Source organism: Pelophylax lessonae, assembly GCF_965119305.1.
Source record: "Pelophylax lessonae genome assembly, chromosome: 2".
In the NCBI taxonomy this organism is placed as follows: Eukaryota; Metazoa; Chordata; class Amphibia; order Anura; family Ranidae; genus Pelophylax; species Pelophylax lessonae.
The window spans coordinates 393,561,930-393,584,051 of record NC_138769.1 but is presented as its reverse complement, the minus strand read 5'-3'; the positions used below and the strand labels follow the sequence as shown (position 1 = coordinate 393,584,051).

The following is a 22,122-nucleotide window of genomic DNA, read 5'->3' as shown; positions in this document are numbered from 1 at the left end:
TAGAGACCCAGACTAGGTCCCAATTACTATTTTTTGTACCCCCAAAGGCAGGATGAGGAGTAGGAGGAGTTCGGAACAGGCAGCACCCTCAAATCTTCAGAAGTATGAGATGCACCCCAAAAATTGGAAAGGTGTATCTCACACGTACCAACACAGACTATCCCGCAATTTAATTGTTTATACCCAAAGGTTTTGATTGAATAGCGGAATAGAAAATATTATCAAAAAAAGTGTATGTATCTCACACGTAGAGACCCAGACTAGGTCCCAATTACTATTTTTTGTACCCCCAAAGGCAGGATGAGGAGTAGGAGGAGTTCGGAACAGGCAGCACCCTCAAATCTTCAGAAGTATGAGATGCACCCCAAAAATTGGAAAGGTGTATCTCACACGTACCAACACAGACTATCCCGCAATTTAATTGTTTATACCCAAAGGTTTTGATTGAATAGCGGAATAGAAAATATTATCAAAAAAAGTGTATGTATCTCACACGTAGAGACCCAGACTAGGTCCCAATTACTATTTTTTGTACCCCCAAAGGCAGGATGAGGAGTAGGAGGAGTTCGGAACAGGCAGCACCCTCAAATCTTCAGAAGTATGAGATGCACCCCAAAAATTGGAAAGGTGTATCTCACACGTACCAACACAGACTATCCCGCAATTTAATTGTTTATACCCAAAGGTTTTGATTGAATAGCGGAATAGAAAATATGATATAAAATTGGTGTGATTTATCAATAGCACATGTGAACAGCAGTGTCTTATATCATTCAGCTCTGCTGCAGGCTATGGAGGGAAAAAAAGAAATTCCCCTTTTAAGTGTAATTTTTAACTAGATTTGTACAGACTATGCCACAATTTAATTTTTTTAACCCAAGGCTGTATATTGAATAGTGGAATAGAAAAAAGTGTATGATTTTTGAAACCACTCAATATTAGCACATGTGAACACACACAGCAGTGTATTATCACAGTCAGCACAGCAGCACTGAAGGAAAAACGCTGCACACAGTGACTGATAGAAAAAGACTTTTCTCCCTCCTCCTCAGTGGGCAAAAAAGATTGTTTTCACTGCACCCCACACACAGCAAAATCGATGTGGACCAGCTCTGCTGCAGGCTATGGAGGGAAAAAAAATTCCCCCTTTTAAGTTTTTAATTTTTAACTAGATTAGTACAGACTATGCCACAATTTAATTTTTTTAACCCAAGGGTGTATATTGAATAGTGGAATAGAAAAAAGTGTATAACTTTTGAAATCTCTCAATAATAGCACATGTGAACACACACAGCAGTGTATGATCACAGTCAGCACAGCACAGCACTGAAGGTCGGAAAAACGCTGCACACAGTGACTGATAGAAAAAGACTTTTCTCCCTCCTCCTCAGTGGGCATAAAAGATTGTGTTCACTGCACCCCACACACAGCAAAATCGATGTGGACCACTGACACCTGCCTATCTCCAGCCTCTTCCTAAAAGGATTGATAAGATCGGTCACTGCAACCCCCCCCACACAGCAATATCGGTTGTAGAACACTGACCCTTAAAATCAGCAGCCTCGCCCTAAAATGCCCTACAACTCGCCCTGCCTAACACACTCCGACCTGTCCCTCAATTCTATCCAGACACAAATGGTTTTTGCCTGTCTGTCCCTAATCAGCAGCCAGCACGTATGATGTGTGCTCTGTCCCTGAACTAACACAGCAGAATGACGCAGCGGCGCTGGCTCGAACTTATAAAGACTTGGTCACATGCTTCAGATGGCCAATCACAGCTACTAATACATTTGTAGGCATGGCTGGGATGGCTTAAGGCACACCAATTAAACGCTTGTTGATTGGCTGTTGAAAGCCCGCCGTGAAAAGCGCGCCAATGCATACAAAACCCGGAAATAAAATGACCGAACACGGATTTTTACCAGAATATACAGTAAAGTTTTCAGGTCCGTGTTCGGGTAACAAAAATCCAATTATTCGGTACGAACACGAATAATACAGTCCGTGTTCGCTCAACCCTAGTGAGGGATACTGCGCTTCTAGGAAGTTTTAAAACTAATTTAGAAGTAAATATTTAAAAAATAGGAAAAGTGATTATATATGCTGTAAATATTAAAATAGTGAGAAAGTGCAGTAGTGTAAACGATTTAAATTAAAAAGTTGCCATTAGTGCTTATAATAAGCTCCATACAAACTATCAGTTATGAAGTGCAATAGTGATATCCAAAATTAACTGACTCGAAACAAAATACAATAAATATAAACATTAGTTGATCAATAAAATTCTTCTCTTAATAAATAACTATTACAATCATCAAGTGACAGAAAAAAGTGCTCGGTGCATATACATATAATTGTGCAAAATCACTCAGTCCAATAATTAAGTCCCACAGGTGCCGAAAAAAATTCACAGGTGGATAATTTACTTCATCAATTCCTTTATCCAGGTAACCAAAAAAATTCAAGTAGGTGTTATCCCTCCACCTAACACTATAAAAGTGGAGTGTGGGGTGCTTCTCCTCTCTCGTGTACCCCTAAGGTGGTACTAAACGCTCACCTCCATACTGAGTAACATGCGCCTTGTTATAAACCAGGGACTCTGCTCCACTCTTACTCCGTTTGTCAATATGCGATGGTATCCAAGAACAGACTAGGGTGGATCAGCCTTATAAGCCTCCCGAGGGACCACCGAATCTCGGATATAAGAAGGGTCACAATAATGCAATATTGTTTTAAAAAATTCCAATTTTTATTGCAAAAAAATAAAATAAACTCACATTCTTTCTCTTAGAAAAAGCGCCTTTGTTTGTAAATCAGGGAAGAATCGCGGTCTTTCGCTTCCGCGTACGTCACTTCCGGTATAGCGACCCTACGCGTTGCGCCACTTTCGCTCACGTGGCTTCTTCAGGGGATCTTAATTATTGGACTGAGTGATTTTGCACAATTATATGTATATGCACTAAGCACTTTTTTTCTGTCACTTGATGATTGTAATAGTTATTTATTAAGAGAAGAATTTTATTGATCAACTAATGTTTATATTTATTGTATTTTGTTTCGAGTCAGTTAATTTTGGATATCACTATTGCACTTCATAACTGATATTTTGTATGGAGCTATAAGCACTAATGGCAACTTTTTAATTTAAATCGTTTACACTACTGCACTTTGTCACTATTTTAAATTTTAATATTTATAGTATATATAATCACTTTTCCTATTTTGTAAATACTTACTTCTAAATTAGTTTTAAAACTTCCTAGAAGCGCAGTATCCCTCACCCCCTACTATTAGCTTTTTCACTGCATGGTTTCAGTACTGATACATGCAGCATCTGGGAAGGATCTAATTCCACCATACATTTCCTCAGACAGCGCGGGACTCATCTTTTGATCTCAGGGACAACATGTTCACTTGCTGACAAATATATCCCATGCAATTTCAAATGTAATTGTAATGAGATAGTCAATGTTATTCACTTTGCCTGTCAGTGGTCATCATGTGATCGCTGATCGATGTAGCTTATCCTCTTCCAAGCATGCCTCAGTTTTATGGGAAAGCAGTACCAAAGGCAAAGCAAAAAACAGAGGGGAGGGACCTGTGTCTCTCAATGGACCTCCATATGCTAGGTCCATGGTAAGGTATGGAACAGTCAGAACTTTTTACCAACTCATCCTCATAGGTCATTGAGTTCTTTTGTAGAGAGAGAATGCTGAGATGTTCTAGGTAGCACAAGGGATCCGATAGTACCAAAGGATATAGCATTCTCCTAAAATGGGAGAGGAAGTCCAGATGGGATACAACTCCAGAAACTCAAGTTGGTACTTGTACAGGAACAAGGAGTTCCAGGGTGCAGAAAACCCTGGAAAGTTGCACTGTTTTATGCAACAGCACAAGAAATACAGTGATGATCAGCTGAAGTTGGTGCCAGACACAAGGGGTTGGCCTGTAAGCTAAAAGGGGCATCCTGAGCACCTAAACACCAAGGCAAACTACCCAATGACCCGTCTGGGTGTATAAACATTTTCCCCATTTGTAGAAGCGGAGCACACCTTCATGTCAAAGGCTTTTCAAAGGAGTTAGCTGATGTCTGGCTTTGAGCCCTGTGGGCTGAGCGAGAATTAGGATCTAAAAACCTACAAGTACTTAGTATCAAAGTAGATGAAGCAGAAGGGTGGGATACCTCCAACCACTTGGCAGATCTTCTGTGTTGAGGTAGGAGCAAATTCTGTCCATTCGTGGCATTGGTAATAACAATGTCAAGACCAGAACTGAAAATAAAATATCTCTCAAAGGTTAATTGACTCCGATGCTTACTGTATGCAGTATCAATGTCCAAACTATGAAGACATCAGTCCCATGTGATACACAAGTTAAGATGCTTGCATCAAGCCATCGCAACTAGACTATAGACATTTGCTCCATCTGCTCTGTCAAAGGAGGGGCTACTCTGGTGGTGGAGATGTCCCTCTTAATGGAATATACCCATTCTGACAGTTTTACAGATTAAAATTATCGCAAAAACTGAGCGGAGGACCAGACCAGTCAATTCAAACTGTGATTTAAGGAGGGACTCTAGCTGTCCCTCACCGGATTCATGAAAAGTGAGCACACTCTCAAACAATCAAATGCTATTCCCCTTAAGGTGGGTCACTAGTATATCCACAGTGGTTGTTCACTCTGGGAAAAAAAAATTAAAAAATCCTGTAGCTGCTGACTTTTAATAAAAAGGACACTTACCTCTCCAGGGAACAAGCTCATCCAGGCTAGTTCTTCACTAGCCTTCGGGTTCCCAGTGCTGACCTCATAACTGTGGGCAGCCAGCTGTGCTACTTGTGGCTTCACAGCTGGCTGCCCACTGCGCATGTGATACGTCCCTAAAGCCTGTGGGGAGAGTGGGGGAGAGGAGAAATTCCACTTGGATGGTCTAGGTGATCCAAGCAGAAGTGGGAGCGGGTACCTTCCAAAACTAGGTACCTGCTCCCCTCCAAAATAATGACCTGCCAAATGTGGCAGCGGAGGAGGACTTAAAGCAGAACGTCCCTTTAAACAAATCCCCTTTAAAAAGAGAAAACTTTCAACAGATTTTCAGGTAGGGCTTAGGACCTTTTAGGGTCTTTTTCTAGTCTGTCTAGAGTGGGGTTTCTCAACCAGGGTTCTTCCTGAGGTTGCTAGGAGTTCCTTGAGCTATGGGCAATTCCTGCCTCTCAGATAAGTTTCCAATGACACCATTGTTCCTTTTAGCTGTCTGTAAGGGGGTAATTCTTCCCAATGATGACAAGAGTAAGAATGATTCTTCCCACTGACTGTCACACTAATGTGTCATGAGTTGTAGATTTTTGATTTTTAGCAGGGGTTCCCCGAGACCAGAAATGTATTTCAAGGGTTCCTCAGTGTTGAAAAGGTTGAGAAAAGATGGTTTAGAGGATTGCTTCAGAAAGTGCAGTGAAAACGGTCTTTGCAGCTGCAGGAGTTCTGAAAAACAAGGCCTGGACCAACAGGCTGATCCAGCTGGATGCAGGACAATCAATGTGCACTGCATTATTAACTTTTAAATCAACCCACTATAAATAAGACTCAATGTCTGTAGACTGTAGGTGAGACTGCAGTGTCTCAAAAAAAAAAAATCTCTTCAGGGATAGACTGTATGGGTTTTTTGGCTAAGGCACTACATGGGTAGGCGCCAGAACATGCCTGGAGACTCTGTGGGCAAATCCCCATGATTTGGTTCTGAGGGGCAGAGTGAAACACATTGGGGGCGTGGCCTGACTGGAGTCCAGGCTGAGGTTGCCACTTACACACTCATCTTAGGGACAGCATTGATGTGCGACTACAGGGAGTCCTTTCTTTACCTTAGAGACTCTGTGGGCAGAGTGATCCAGTGGCTAAGCATAAACATGTAAAAAATGCATATAGGTCCCTGTGGACATGGACTTGGACTTGTTCATGCCCCTATCATAATAGGGTTCCCAGCTTACAGAGTACAGGCTCCAGGTGCACTAGTAAAGTATGGGGGGAAGTCACCCATGGCAGCAGGCCTGTACTCCCTGTGTCTCTGCGAAGATGTGTTGCATCCACATAGCGGTAATGCAACTGGACCAACATGAGGCAAGGCCTCAGGTGCTCATAAACCCAGGCAGCTCTTGCTAATGAGGGTTTTAGTTGGAGGTGACCAGGTCACTGTAGGTGGGCAGTGGAAAAAGACCGGAGACAGGAGATCCACTTCATGATCTCCTGTCTCCAGGTCACTCTTAATCTGGGGTAGTTATTCCTGCAGGCTGAATGGCTTATAAAAGATCGCAGAGCAGATGCATAACTCCATTGAGCAGATGACATCAGTGCTCAATCCACACCATGGTAAAACCAGCAGTGGCAAGAAAATTGAAAGGTTTCCATGAGGGCAAAAAATGAGGTAGCTAGTGGCGTTTTAGTATGACTAGTAGCGCTCAATATGGTGATCACAGAAATCAATCAATACTAGTAATAATGAATAACACTAGAAAAAAGTCCATAAAAGAAAGGAGTCCAATAAGAGGTCCAAGACGTGGGTGATGAAATCAGAATTGATAGCCTCCACCAAACACGAACACTAGTGGCCTCTTACCAGAAATGTGTGATCCCCATTACAGGGATCTCAATACACTTTTGACAGGAACTCCTCTCCTTTCACACTGGATGGACAGAAATAATATCTCCTCCCACAGGAAATGCCTCTGTATGCTCATAGCCAATCCTCTCATGGAAATAGTGATATCACCATTGGCACATAAAAGAAGAAAAAACTCCTCATAGTGCAGTATGTTTAAACACAGGCAATGTTTAATAAAGGAAAAGCCAATGAAACACTCACATTATGGTAGATAAAACCAGACATCAACGGTCAGTAACCTGTGGGGGACTTGCGAGTGGACAGTGTGGTAGCTGTAGCCAGATAATCTCATAACCTCCCAGCAGAGGAAGGAGAACGCTGCAAAGGTGTTAGAAGGCGAACGTTACTGGTCCCCGTAGTTTGGCTACGAGGATTGGCTATGAGCATACAGAGGCATTTCCTGTGGGAGGAGATATTATTTCTGTCCATCCAGTGTGAAAGGAGAGGAGTTCCTGTCAAAAGTGTATTGAGATCCCTGCAATGGGGATCACACATTTCTGGTAAGAGGCCACTAGTGTTGGTGTTTGGTGGAGGCTATCAATTCTGATTTCATCACCCACGTCTTGGACCTCTTATTGGACTCCTTTCTTTTATGGACTTTTTTCTAGTGTTATTCATTATTACTAGTATTGATTGATTTCTGTGATCACCATATCGAGCTCTGCATACCTTGTTTCTATTTTTCTTAAGTTGGGGTACAACAACTTCTTTATGCCAGCAGCTGATATTGTAATCTCATCTTTTGATCTGATTAAGCGCAGTATATTTTGTTTTTATTTCTCTGTTTTAGTATGACTGGTGGCATCATTTACAAAGTGAGTCTTCAGAGACAGGGTCATACCTGGTGCTGTGCCACATCTCTGGACCTGAAAAAAGCTCCAAAGCTAATAAACACATTACACTTTGGCCTGGAAAGTGCCACAATGCAGAGCTTAGTGCTCAAACCCAGCATGTCCAGTCTAGCAGGGTCTGGGTATGGTCTCCAAAGCTAGGCTGGGAAAATGGCAATCAGCCAATCAGCTGATATACTAGCAAGAAACTAAGGCATGCTGGGAAGAGTAGAATTTATGCAGGGGCTGGCTTACAACTTTTCTGTTTGCCAGTCTCCCAATCTTCTATAAGCAGCAGTACAATCAAACTATTTCTAAATTCACGTTTTCCTCAATGGATGAGAAAGAAAAGCTTTTCGGTCTTTTGTTTGTTTATCTATGCAAGAAAACATTTGTTTTTTATAGGTTTCTGCACAGTTTTTGCAGGTCATACATTTTTGCTTTGTAAATAAATATATAGGATATTTAACAAACAATATTCTGTTGTAGATAGCCTGCAGTGGAATATTAAGAGGAACGGGAAGACAAAAAATTGGTGCTATTACAAATATTTTTGGTTATTACCTCATTGGGATTCCAGTTGGATTATCACTGATGTTTCTAACAAAACTTGGGGTTATAGGTAAGATTACTAACTGCATATAATCTATGGCAAGATTATACATGTGTATAAATATTTATATCTGCCTACTCTGAATTGTTAGATTAGACATATCAGATTAATTTAACTCTGCTGATAAAGATTGGTTGTTATAAGACCTGCTGCTACAGTCATAGGATAAGGAAAAGTAGGAATACAATTAGGAGTACACTAACAATGGCCCATATATACGCAGAGAATACAGCGTCCTCATTAAATTGTTGTGGTAATAGGTACATACCGGTAAGTAAACTGAGAGCAAATGAGGCTTGCCTCTCCCTTCTCCAGTAAAGGTGTCACATTATACTGTTTTCCTTATTCCAAGCCATCATTCACACTGTGCCATCATCATGCCACTAAAAATACTGTGAATTCAGCAGCAAGAATTGAACTATTCCTGTGGATTGAATGATAGGTGTTTGCAAAAAACTTTTATACAGTCTATAATTGCCTGTGGTTTGGGACAGATGATCGTGGCTGGGAGCAGTACTTCCTCTACTGCTTTTGTTTGTTGTCCATGACATTTTTGCTTTCATTAATTGGCATTCATGTACACATCATTCTGGAAACCTGTATTGTGCTGTATTGTCACATCTCTTTTAAAAAATGCAATAAAGATATTGTGAAAGGTGGGAAATGAGGCAAGACTTCCCTGTCTTCAGTGCTGTGTTGGACATTTACCATGCTAGGGGTAGCCTGGCCTGGGGGGTCAGACATGTGGAATGGTGAAAAGATCTAGTCTGTTTGTCCCTTCCTGCCAAAATGTTGAGTTGCAGTGGTCAGGAGTGAAACTAGCTGTATGGCACAGCCCTGAAGGAGGCAGTCATTCGACCCAAGATCCTCATGCAGGTAAGAAATGAGTTCAGGCATAGTCCAACTGTCCTCAAGAATAACCATCAACAAATGGGTATGGAAATATACAGTGAAAAACGAAATAACATTAGTGAAAAAAACAATTAAAGTGAAGGAACACCAGCAACGCAAAAAAAGTGAATAAAATAAAAACCAAAAAATATATATTGCGAGACCAAAAATTATTAAATTAAATGTCCAAAAATATTGCACAGTCCCATAAATAAAGCAAGCTTAATTCAGTGCGTCCTCAAACAGAAGTGAGGATAACTAAATTACCAAAACTCCACCACCACTGTGTGACATCCAGTACCACTCCCAACAGATGGACACTCTCCACATATTTATGCCCCCCATTTGCATTGTCTAGGCAACATCCTTAAACAGTTCTGGAAAAATCAAACGTCAATAGACTCCTCTAGATGGGCTTAAACTCTCCTGTCTTTTTCCTCTATTGGTGACTTCACAAAGCTGGCTACTTGCTTGACAGACAGCTCCAGGGGCCCTTGGTCATTGTCCTCTTCAAATATCAACCGCAGAGAATCCCCTCTTTTTCAAAAACTGCAAATTTACTGGGATTTTCACGCATAATCATCCCTAGGGTTTGCAGAGAATGGTCCGAAAACGTGAAAATATCCAGTAAGGGGCAGTTGTGTGGACGAAAATGCCTTGTTGATGTCAGAGGTCAGAGGAGAATGGGCAGACTGGTTTGAGATGATAGAAAGGCAACAGTAACTCATATAACCACTCATTACAACCAATGAATGCAGAATGCAATCTCTGAACACCCAACACATTAAACCTTGAAGCAGGTTTGTTGTATTCAAATGATTAATTTTCTTGAAAAATTGTTTAATAAAAACCAATTGAAAGAAAACCTTGAAGCAGATGGGCTACAGCAGCAGAAGACCACACCAGGTGCCACTCCTGTCAGCTAAGAACAGAAAACTGAGGCTTCAATTTGCACAGGCTCACCAAGATTGGACAATAGAAGATTGGAAAAATGTTGCCTGGTCTGAGGATTCTTATTTTCAGCTGCGACATTCAGATGGTAGGGTAAGAATTTGGCATAAACAACATGAAAGTACGGATCCATCCTGTCTTGTATCGGGAGTTCAGGCTGGTGGTTTAATGGTGTGGAGGATATTTTCTTGGCACACTTTGGGCCCCTTAGTTCCAGTTGAGCGTTGTTTAGATGCCACGGCCTACCTGAGTAATGTTGCAGACCATGTCCATCCCTTTATGATTACAGTGTACCATCTTCTGATGGCTACTTCCAGCAGGATAATGCACCATGTCACAAAGCCTAAATCATCTCAAACTGGTGTGTTGAACATGACAATGAGTTCAATGTACTCCAATGGCCTCCACAGTCACCAGATCCCAATCCAATAGAGCATCCTTGGGATGTGGTGGAACTGTAAATTCGCATCATGGATGTGCAGCCAACAAATCTGCAGCAACTGCGTGATGCTATCCTATCAATATGGACCAAAAGGAATGTTTTGAACGCCTTGTTTAATCTATATCATGAAGAATTCAGGCAGTTCTGAATGCAAAAGGGGGTTCAACCTGGTAATAGCAAGGTGTACTTAATAAAGTGTCCAGTGAGTGTATATAAACAATTGCAAAACGATCCCCAAGAGAGGTGTCATCCAAGGGAAGTGAAGATATTGAATCCACAGTTCATCCAAACATCAGGTGCACATATACAATGAATGAATAGATCAACCAGTAATTCTCAAGTCTAAAAAAATGAACAAGGAAGAGCTATACCATGAAGACAGATATATTATATGAATGTATAATGTGTTCTATTATTAAATAACCATAATAGAACACAGAGACAGGCCACACTGGATGGGAAGTACTCACAAACCCTTTTAACCACTGTGACAGGAAGTCAGGTAAATCTGTGGATGTAGTCACAGACAGGAGATACATTTCCACCTGGTTTAGAAAATTCACCAATTACTATAGGGTGTCGGCTGCAAAGGTAGCCAGAACTGTTTAAGGATGTTGAACAGACTTCAGCTGTTCAGAATGAGGAAATGAAGGCCTCTATAATTTGTCCAGAGGAAGTCTAAGGATGGCTGCCTCCTGACGCTGTGTGAAGCTGGGGAGAGGAGGACAGTCAGATGTGTACCTCCCGACGCCATGTGGGCAGGGGAGAAGGAATGCCCCCTGAAAGCTGTGTGAGCATGGGGAAGACCTCCTGAAGCGATGGGCGCTGAGGAGGGTAAAAAAGTGTGAAGACTTCTCAAGGTGAGAAAATGAACTATTTCTATGTGCAAGAATAAACCAAAGTGTTGTTTGCAACCACTTCTCGGCTATCTCCCCGTGTAAACGCACCCCCCAAAGGGGTCATCCACGCCTACCACCGAGCTAATCTCCCACACCACCTATAGTGCTGCTCAAGGTGCTCTGCTGGTAAGGGTGCAGGCTGTCTTGTGCTTAATCAAGAAAGCAGTAGAGCATGAAGGGATGAAAGCCACCGCACACTATTAGCTCATTAGGTGGAGAGGAACAGCCTTAGCCCCCGTTCACATTGGAGTACTTTGAATGTCACATTGCAAGACAAGTCGCAGCCTACTGCCAGCAATGGCACCAACCGACTTTGCGGCACCGCACCGATTTGAAAAACGTAGTTCCTGCACTACTTTTGCTGATTTCATGTACTAATTCAGAAGACATCTATGCATGAAGCCCCATAGATGTCTTTAAGTCTCACCCGAAGTCGCACTGATATCCGGCTTTGAAATCGTGCAATTTCAGATGAAGTCACACAATTTCAAAGCTGCATTATTGTGAACGAGGGCTAAGTCTGCAAACTCCTTCTAAACCACATCCCTCTACTGCATTTCTTCCCGCTCACCAGGCTGATGATGCATAAATAAAATTGTCTTGTTTCACTCCTTTACCTCCATGACATGGGTGGTGCAAAATGTATCAGAAGAGCGTGGCTTAGGAGGAGTTCCAGGCTGAGACTGTTCACACAGGGAAATTAGACCTCAGAATAGTTACTGAATTTTTTGTAACTCCAAACTTGAACAACAAAAATAAATATATATAAAAATGAATTACTATCAAAGAGGAAAAGTGACCTATAAAAACAACCACCACTATGCGCCACAGAACATAAATTATAAATAATTAGTGAAAAAGATAAACTGATATTATATATAAAATATATATAAATCTCAAAAACATATAAATATAAAAAATATATATATAATATAATATATAGTATATAAATAAAGTGATAATTTGATTGCTACCACTTTGAACAAAATAAAAAAAATTCTAAGCAAATTCATCAGGCAAGATATCACGCAAATAGTGGCGCAATACGAACCAATAAAAAAACTGAGTGTGCTAAAATATTACTTACTACAGTGCACATAAACAAACATATACATTTAAATCAATCTGAAGGAAAATTGTAAAGTCTATAGAACCCAGTGTTGGAGAGAGTCATCAATACTTTCTCCAATCATGGGTCTGACCATGCTCTGTGCCCATGGTTGGGTAAAGCTTACATTGCTTCAGCCAATCAGGGCTTCCACTGCACTGTGCAGCGGCACAGTGCATTGTGGTCTTCAGCAGGCTAAAGTCAAACAGTCAAACGTTTGGGTCGAAATTTTTGCCCATCCCGATCACAATCTGGTTCTTTTTGCAAGACAGTTATCATACCATTTGGTGCTAATAGCTGTATATTTTTCAAATGTTTATTTTGTCTTCAAGGTCTGTGGATTGGAATATTCTGTCCGTTGTTGCTGCAAACTTGCATCTATATACCCTATATCTTCTGCATGAACTGGCACAAGGTCTGTGAAGAGGTAATATGTTAACTTAGTTGAAAAGACTCTATAGTTTGACATAAAGTAAATCTGTGCTTTACCAATGCAAGACAAAGCACAGCTCCTGAGATTTGCCTGCAAAAGTTGCTATTATTTCCAGTTTCCACCTATAGCATCAACAGCTAGTGAACATGCCCATTGTGGGCCATCTTTTTAAAAAAAAAGACATATATTGCAGAGTACTTGTCCTTAGATATGGTGGCTGCATTCATTTTAATTCTTTTTTTTTTTTTGGAAAAGCAGTGTTGTCACTCTATGTTGCTCTCCTGATTTAGACTACAAACCTCTCCCACTCATCTCCATTAGAATGGAGGGTAGTTGCTTTGCAAATCACATAAGGTAGCTGGGAAAGCTGACAAGATTGTTTCAAGATTTTAGTTCAGTACACAGAATGCAAGAACAGGTATTTTTCTTTATTTACTGATACCCAGGGCTTGGACAAGGGGTGAGGCAAGGGGTGCGTACCTTGGGTGCAATGTTAATATGTAGAATGAGGGGCACATTTCTTGTGGCTGTTCTGCTCTCCAGCTGCCTTGCTGACAGGTGTGACATTAGACATCAGAAGGCGCAGATACAGCTACTCCACCTACACTATGTCTACACAGTCATAAAACCCCCCAACCCACTCTATTTCACTGGCACAGCATTTGAACCTGGCCAGAAAAGAAGTCTGCTCTCACTCCAGGTCAAACGAGTAGATAGCCAGCTAAGTAAGCACTCTCTCACACTGACAGACTGTCTTGGGTGGGTTAATGAAAAAGTGAAGCTGTCTAGACTTTGATTTGGACCAGTAGATGTGACTATAGAGCCAGACTGTCTAGGAATGTCCTTGTTTAGATAAGTACACCCATAAAGCCCCCATACATATCTCTTCCCCACACCCACTTCCTGGCTCGCCTCATTTCCTTTATCCCACTGACACCAATGCCATATTAGTTCTACTAAGACTCACACCATTAATGCAGCAGCAATTTTTTCCTACCAACAATAATGCAGTAGCATTGTTTATTTTACTCACATTACAAATGCAGGGGTATATTTTCCTTCTAGTGACACCACTCACGCAGGGAAATTTTTTCCTTATGGCGACACGATTGACACAAGGATATTTTTTCCTTTCAGCTGCACCACTGATCCAGGGGCCTTTTTTCCCTCACACCAGTTCTGGACATTTCTGGCCACTGTTAGCCCTATATTTTATGCAGGTCAGAATGTGCACCACCATTAGGTCTGGTTCACACTAGTGCAGAGAGCTGCATTTTCCTGTAGAAAAAAAGATGCAGCTCTCTGCAAGGAAACACAGAAAACAGTGTTTTTCTCAGCAGGTAGTGTGAACCCACCCTTCCCCAGTTCACTGTGGTGGTCCACAACCATTGACACCATTTTATTGCATGCCACAACCATTGCATACATTATGGTTTGGTACTGCACACACTACTATTAGCCATGCCCACTACTCCACCTGGGGGCAGGGCTGCTGTTAGAAATTACGGTTCCCCATACAGCCTAGCTGACAGGGCCCACGGTCGCAAGGGACTGAGGGCATAGATTTTTCAGTCCCTTTCTCTGCAGCCTCTTCTACACAGATGAATGAATAGAAAATGCTCTGAGGATTCCTGCCCATTCAAAAACTCAAGCATAGCAAATCCAGTTATGAATGAACACCATTCCTATGCTTTACTGATGAATGGACACAGGAGTGATTGGTACGAATTGCTCACTGTGTTCCCCTATTCTCCATCCTGAAACATCCCCCTGTGTGCCCGTAGCAGCTGCCGGTGGGAGAGATATGAAGCCAGCAGCGCTGCGGGGGAAAGGGGCAAACGGGGGGCCCAGGCAGCAGATGGGTGGGGCACATGTGCTAGGATCAATCCCCCTGTAGTACAGCCAGAGGGAGAAAGAGGAGGAGAAGCCGGCAGTGCTGTGGAGGAAAGGGGCACACAGGGGGGCCGGGAGAGCAGATGGAAAGGGCACATGCGCTAGAAGAAATCTCCCTGCAGTGAAGCCAGAGGGAGGGAGAGGAGGAGAAGCTGGCAGTGCTGTGATGGAAAGAGGCACACAGGGAGCCCTGACAGCAGATGGAAGGGGTAACTGTGCTAGGATCAATCCCCCTGCAGTGTAGCTGGAAGAAGGGAGAGGAGGAGAGGCCAGCAGTGCTGTGAGGGAAAGGGGCAAATGGGGGGCCCGGGCAGCAGATGGATGGGGCACATGTGCTAGGACCAATCCCCCTGCAGTACAGCCAGAGGGAGAAAGAGGAGGAGAAGCCGGCAGTGCTGTGGAGGAAAGGGGCACACAGGGGGGCCGGGAGAGCAGATGGAAGGTGCACATGTGCTAGAACAAATCTCCCTGCAGTGAAGCCGGAGGGAGGGAGAGGAGGAGAAGCTGGCAGCGTTGTAGGGGAAAGGGGCACACAGGGGGCCCAGACAGCAAATGGAAGGGTGCCTGTGCTAGGATCAATCCCCCTGCAGTACAGCCGGAGGGAGGGAGGGAGAGGAGGAGAAGCTGGCAGTGCTGTGGGGAAAAGGGCCACATGGGGGGGCGTACAGCAGATGGAAGAGACACAGGCTAGGACCAATCCTGTTGGCCCTTCTGCTTGGCAGGTGCCCGGGCCCCCCTATTGAACAGATGGAGCCCGGGCACAGTACAGGAGGGCTGGCTGTACTGCCTTATTAGTGGCCCTGTCTGGGGGGCACAGTTTGGCATCTTTGCCCTGGGCACTGGAAGATCTAACCTTGTCCCGCCACTACTGATAATGTACTTAACCTAAAAAACTTAATGCAACCACCACATCTATGTACTGGTTAGTTGCAATATATACAATTTTTGTTTTTGGATTTAGACATACTTTAAGCACAGTGTTATGGGAACTATTGTATCTGCATTAGCAGATATTGACATTGATGACCCTTACTGTTGTTAGTAAAAGACTGTAGAAAGTAAGGATCCCTGTGTATGAAAGGTTCCCATCAAAACAGAGGATCAACATTTTCTTTGACCCCCCCCCCCCCCCCCAAGACATATTGTACAATGGATTATTATGTGTACTAATTGTAACCAATTATACATTTCACTTTGTTAGGCTAGAATAAGAGCTGGAATGAAACCAGTGAATGTCCCTGACCCCAGAACTTCACAAACAGATGTTTTAAAATCTGAATATGGATTAGTGAATGATGGTAAGTTGAACACATAAAAGAATGAACAAAATGCTAGTATAAGGTTTGAATGGCCAGGATAATTTACCTTTATGTACTTTTTATTCTACTTTACTCTAGGAGACAAATGACTACAAATGGATTTTCTCAGTACTACATGCACACATAAAACCCACGTACTCCATGCACACATAAAACCCACGTATAAAAATATATAATTTTTATTATAATATTTAAAAATGTAAACCCTGCACAGAGGAAAAATATGTCCAGATACAGCTGCCAATACACAATTTGTGATACCAAATCTACCAAAAGTTAATATACCAGTGTAGAGCTACGGTATATCAGCTTCATAAATGTGAAATATAAAGTGCAAATAATGCAATAAATATGTGACAATAAATAAAGTGTAAGTAGTGCAAAAAAATCATATATATATATATATATAACAATTCATAAAGTGAAATAAAATCTGTGGAAAATATGTCAAAATTTAGAAAAATGTTCCAATGTATCAATCCAGAAAATTATACATAAAACCACATAAATTTAAATTCTGCCCCTACGTGGGCTAAGTGCCTGAGTATGAGAGTGTTGTATGTTCTTTTTCTTTGTTTTTTTTTTAATCTTTAACAAAAAAAAAAATGCTGGATTCCTTCTATCAACTTGTGTGATGAAGTCATGTCTAAGCCACATCTAATGTAGCTTCATAAGAAAATGACATCACCAGGAGGATTGGCTAGCCAATGATGTCATCACATAGGTTGCAGGCGGAAGACCAGTGTTTTGGAACTGCCTGGTTTGAACTTTATAATAGAAGGTGAGTGGCATTGCCAGAATGTGTATTCATACTTTGTGTTGGAATAAAGCTTTTTGCTTGTTGTCGACTATTAATGGTGCTGATGGAGTAGCTGTGATTTTGAGAGTCTTTTGGGAGTATACAATTAAAGCACTGCCGACCATTTTTAATTGAAATGGTCTACGTCCTCTGGTAAGAGGCTTGTGATGTTACTTCTTATGTGGAGTCAGCACTGATATTGAGGCTCATTATTACACTGGACGGTGGAAAGTTTCAGTTCAAGTGCTTGGGCATTTAAAAGTACTGCTGACCATTTATGTTTGAATGGTCCACATTACCTGGCAAGAGGCTCATAATGTCTCTGTTTGCATGGTGAAGTGAAGCATGTATATGCAGTGAAATTCCAACACTGAAAGGAGGCTTAGCCACATTAAGGAGATTCACATTGTCTTGGTTTGATCCATTAAACATTAGAATAATCCCATAATCATCATGGAAAAAGTGCAGGGGAACATAACCTCAAATCCCATCCAGTCCTCTACATGTATTGTAGCAATGACTGCTTCTTCAGGAGAGAGGGTGAAACATCCAATATACAGCTGCAAGAAAAAGTATGTGAACCCTTTGGAATGATATGGATTTCTGCACAAATTGGTCATAAAATGTGATCTGATCATCATCTAAGAAACAACAATAGACAATCACAGTCTGCTTAAACTAATAACACACAAAGAATGAAATGTTGCCATGTTTTTATTGAACACACCTTGTAAACATTCACAGTGCAGGTGGAAAAAATATGTGAACCCCTAGACTAATGACATCTCCAAGAGCTAATTGGACTGAGATGTCAGCTAACTGGAGTCCAATCAGTGAGATGAGATTGGAGGTGTTGGTTACAGCTGCCCTTCCCTATAAAAAACACACACTAGTTCTGGGTTTGCTTTTCACAAGAAGCATTGCCTGATGTGAATGATGCCTTGCACAAAAGAGCTCTCAGAAGACCTACGATTAATATTTGTTGACTTGCATAAAGCTGGAAAGGGTTATAAAAGTATCTCCAAAAGCCTTGCTGTTCATCAGTCCATGGTAAGACAAATTGTCTATAAATGGAGAAAGTTTAGCACTGCTGCTACTCTCCCTAGGAGTGGCCGTCCTGTAAAGATGACTGCAAGAGCACAGCACAGACTGCTCAATGAGGTGAAGAAGAATCCTAGAGTGTCAGCTAAAGACATCCCTGTTAGCTAATCTACAATACGTAAAATACTAAACAAGAATGGATTTCATGGGAAGATACCACAGAGGAAGCCACTGCTGTCCAAACAAAACATTGCTGCATGTTTACAGTTTGCACAAGAGCACCTGGATGTTCCACAGCAGTACTGGCAAAATATTCTGTGGACAGATGAAACCAAAGTTGAGTTGTTTGGAAGAAACACACAACACTATGTGTGGCGAAAAAGAGGCACAGCACACCAACATCAAAACCTCATTCCAACTGTGAAGCATGGTGGTGGGGGCATCATGGTTTGGGGCTGCTTTGCTGCGTCAGGGCCTGGACAGATTGCTATCATCGAAGGAAAAATGAATTCCCAAGTTTATGAAGACATTTTGCAGGAGAACTTAAGGCCACCTGTCTACCAGCTGAAGCTCAACAGAAGATGGGTGTTGCAACAGGACAATGACCCAAAGCATAGAAGTAAATCAACAACAGAATGGCTTAAACAGAAGAAAATACGCCTTCAGAAGTGGCCCAGTCAGAGTCCTGACCTCAACCCGATTGAGATGCTGTGGCATGACCTCAAGAAAGCGATTCACACCAGACATCCCAAGAATATTGCTGAAGTTCTGTAAAGAGGAATGGTCAAGAATTACTCCTTACCGTTGTGAACGTCTGATCTGCAACTACAGGAAACGTTTGGTTGAAGTTATTGCTTCCAAAGGAGGTTCAACCAGTTATTGGTGCACCTGCACTGTGAATGTTTACATGGTGTGTTCAATAAAAACATGGCAACATTTCATTCTTTGTGTGTTACAGTAAACCCCCGCTGAATTGCGGTTCAGTTTTTGCAGTCCCGGTATATTGCGTTTTTTTTGTAATGTTATTTTACTATATAAATCATTAGAAATGAAATATTTTTGTGTTTTTACAGCACTTGCTATATCTCTCAGTATCTTTTATGTGTTTAAACGAGTTTCTATTGTTTTAAAAGTGTGTTTAATGACCTTAAAATGCTTTTACACGTACAGTGACAGTAAAAAAAACATGCCTACAATGCATTTTAATAGGGTTTTTCTATTTCACAGATTTTCACTTTTCGTGGCTGGGTCCAGAACGTAACCCCCGCAATGAAGGGGGGTTTACTGTATTAGTTTAAACAGACTGTGATTGTCTATTATTGTGACTTAGATGATGATCAGATCACATTTTATGACCAATTTGTGCAGAAATCCATATCATTCCAAAGGGTTCACATACTTTTTCTTGCAGCTGTATATATAAATAAAACAAACAATTACATAATGTGGTAAAATATATACAAGCAAATGCTCAATATTCCAGAGGGATATCTAGTACGCAAAGGCCTTGTGCCTAACTTGCAGGTTCCCTCTGATGGGGTGTTCATGCTACATTGATATTTGACCACTAAGTCCTGAGTGGTCTTCTTTGCCAGTGTAACCCAACCAACAATGCTAGGCATATAATTACTTCACTTATATTTGCCTGTCAATAGTCTCAGACATGTCCTTTATTCCCGCATAAGAGCTTTTTCACTGGGGATAAGTCATGTACTTCCTCACCCTCAGTAGGACATTTTCACTCTCTATTCTCCGGGTACCTCATTTAGTGAACAGGAACTATGCACACACAGCAAAGATAGGTGACTCATTAGAAAGGTAAAGTTTCCTATAGCTGCAGAAAAGTCCTTCCAATATGAATACCATCCATCTAATAGTAAAGATAGTCACATAAAGGCTTTATATTTGTTTACATATGCAAGCACAAACAGACATATAACCAGTAAATCTGTTTTCATACTTACCTATATCCTTCTGACTTTTTCTTCATATTTACCAATTTTTGTCCTGCCTCTGTGCTGCCTTGTCCCTGCTCTGATTTGCCATTTTGAAACTGTTCATATTACTGCGCATGCACAAGATGAAGCACATGCCATCCTGACATTTATTTTGTGCATGTGCTGTATGAAAAAATGTATCAAAAAATGTGTGTAGTGACGCTAGAGGGACGTAGTAGAAGAAAACATGTAGTACTGGTCATAAGAGTATCCAAAATTCTATAAAAGTCTATAGTATCAGATGATGTCTAGCAGCACCAATGGTAGCACCCTTGGAGCAAAGCAGGCAGCTCTAGAAGTACATAAGGTAAAAAACCAGTGGGGTGTCAGACTAAGTGCAGCATTAGTATACTCTAATTTATTAAAATAAAGACAAGAGGCAACTCACATCATGATTGATCAATCGAGCATGCATATACAGTGGTTCTGGTCAGTCTCTGGGCTCTCCTGGGTGGTCCTGGTTAGGTTGTGGCATCAGGCAATGGAGCTGTGTGGATAGACATCTGTAGGAAGCGGCTGATCACCGCATGAACCAGCGTGGAACGCAAGATGGCACCGGACCGGATGTGACATCAATACATGGGGCCATGCTGATGAAAAAGGAGTGGTTACGTGTTTTGAAGCTTCCTCTTCTTTATCAGTATGACGTACGACCCCAAAAAGCTTTTTTTTTTACCCCAGCAAAATTAATGTAATTTCATAATGCGCAAGTGCAAAAGAAAGCACACATCTGGATCATGACAATACTATGAGATCTCGCAGTGTAGGTACAGGAATTCTCTACAGGCAATGGTGATGTTGTCTTCCCAGCAGGCACTGCCTTCATTGAAACCAGGAAGTGCAAATAAAAAAAAGGTAAACAAAGCAGAAAAACATCTATAAAAAGTGTTAGCCAATTTCACATCAGCATGCAGAGATGCATGCTAAACGTGAAATGTATGAAAAAAGAGGAAAGATCTGCTTTGTGTTACTGTGTAAAAAATGTTGTAATTTAGTATTTTAAAAGGGAATAAACTGTGAGTGAGCACAACATACATATATAAGCCTCACCTACAGAAATCTGTAAATATACAGTGTAACTATATACAGTAATAATAATAATATCATCTTTATCTCTTAACTGCATTATAGGGGGCACAACAATGTCTGATTCTGGCTTTGGTGCTATTCCCATGCATGACATGGCCTCTGGAGAAGATCATACAAAGCAAATGGAGTTAAAAGATGATCTACCAATGGAAATAACTAATGTTGTAGGTGAAATCCTCTCCACTAAACAGCTTATTGTCCGGAGGGGACTAGCATTGCTTCTATCTGTTAGTGTACTTCTGATTGGTATTACGATTAAACTAATTACTACCAAAAAGTAATGGGGGAGCTAAGGAGCCTGGATAAACACACGCAAACGAGTATGCTGTGTATCCAGGAAAATTTTCCCATTACAGCCAGTTCCAGAAACCTTTGCAACCTCCTGCCCAAAAATACATAAGTCCATTTTTTCTATGTATGTTTTTTTTAGGGGGGGTAGCACATAGATCCTACACTTTGCTGACTCTGAATGTATGAAATTAATGCAATTTCTCTTCCAAAAGTAAGACTCGTATCAAACAAGATGTAAAAGAAACAATTGTGAAACAAAATGTAGGCTGGTGTAATGCAACAAATCAGGCCAGTAGAGATTTTTTTAGATCCACTGCTATTTTCTAGTTACAAACAATGTCCTTACTCTGTCAAGAACAAATTCCAAATAATTTAGTAAACTGTTTATCAGATTTTCTTCACGTTATTTTAATGATCTCCCATTTTTTGGAAATACAGATTGTACTGTTTAGCCACAAAGCAACACTGTAATTACGTTTTTGCTTTACTCTCACTGTTAAGCTTGATGCACACTATAAAACTTTTGTTGGTAGATTTCCTTAAGATTTACCATCAACTATGTAGTGCAAGGGCCTGCCTCATTGCACAAGAATTGAAAGTGCTTAGTCTGACCTCATATTTTATGATTTTGGTAAGTCTAAAGGAAAAAATCCAAAAAAAATGGTATAGTGTGTATCCAGCTTTTTTCGGTGCATTGTTTGTTAGGAAATCATCTGATCACCACACCCTTACACTAATAATTTATGAACACAGTATAGCTATAAATATGGTTTCTTATGTCCGGGCTCTTGTTGAGAGCAAACAAAGATTAGCCAATCATTTCTAGACAAGCAGGCAATGTGTTCTTTTGTGGAGTTATCCGATTATCGTTAACAGC

General features: G+C 41.2%; 1 protein-coding gene across 1 annotated transcript in view; it reads left to right on the top strand.

Annotated features, from left to right (window-relative positions):
• Nucleotides 1–21,235, top strand: part of LOC309546396 (multidrug and toxin extrusion protein 2-like) — a gene marked incomplete at both ends in the record, with an annotated part of 154,418 nt that extends 133,183 nt beyond the window's left edge. The window contains 4 exons of the mRNA XM_082246055.1: nt 7,969–8,101; nt 12,716–12,810; nt 15,911–16,007; nt 20,997–21,235. Coding sequence (XP_082102181.1) covers nt 7,969–8,101; nt 12,716–12,810; nt 15,911–16,007; nt 20,997–21,235 — 564 coding nt within the window. The remainder of the gene's footprint in view (nt 1–7,968; nt 8,102–12,715; nt 12,811–15,910; nt 16,008–20,996) is intronic.
• Nucleotides 21,236–22,122: the final 887 nt, after the last annotated feature.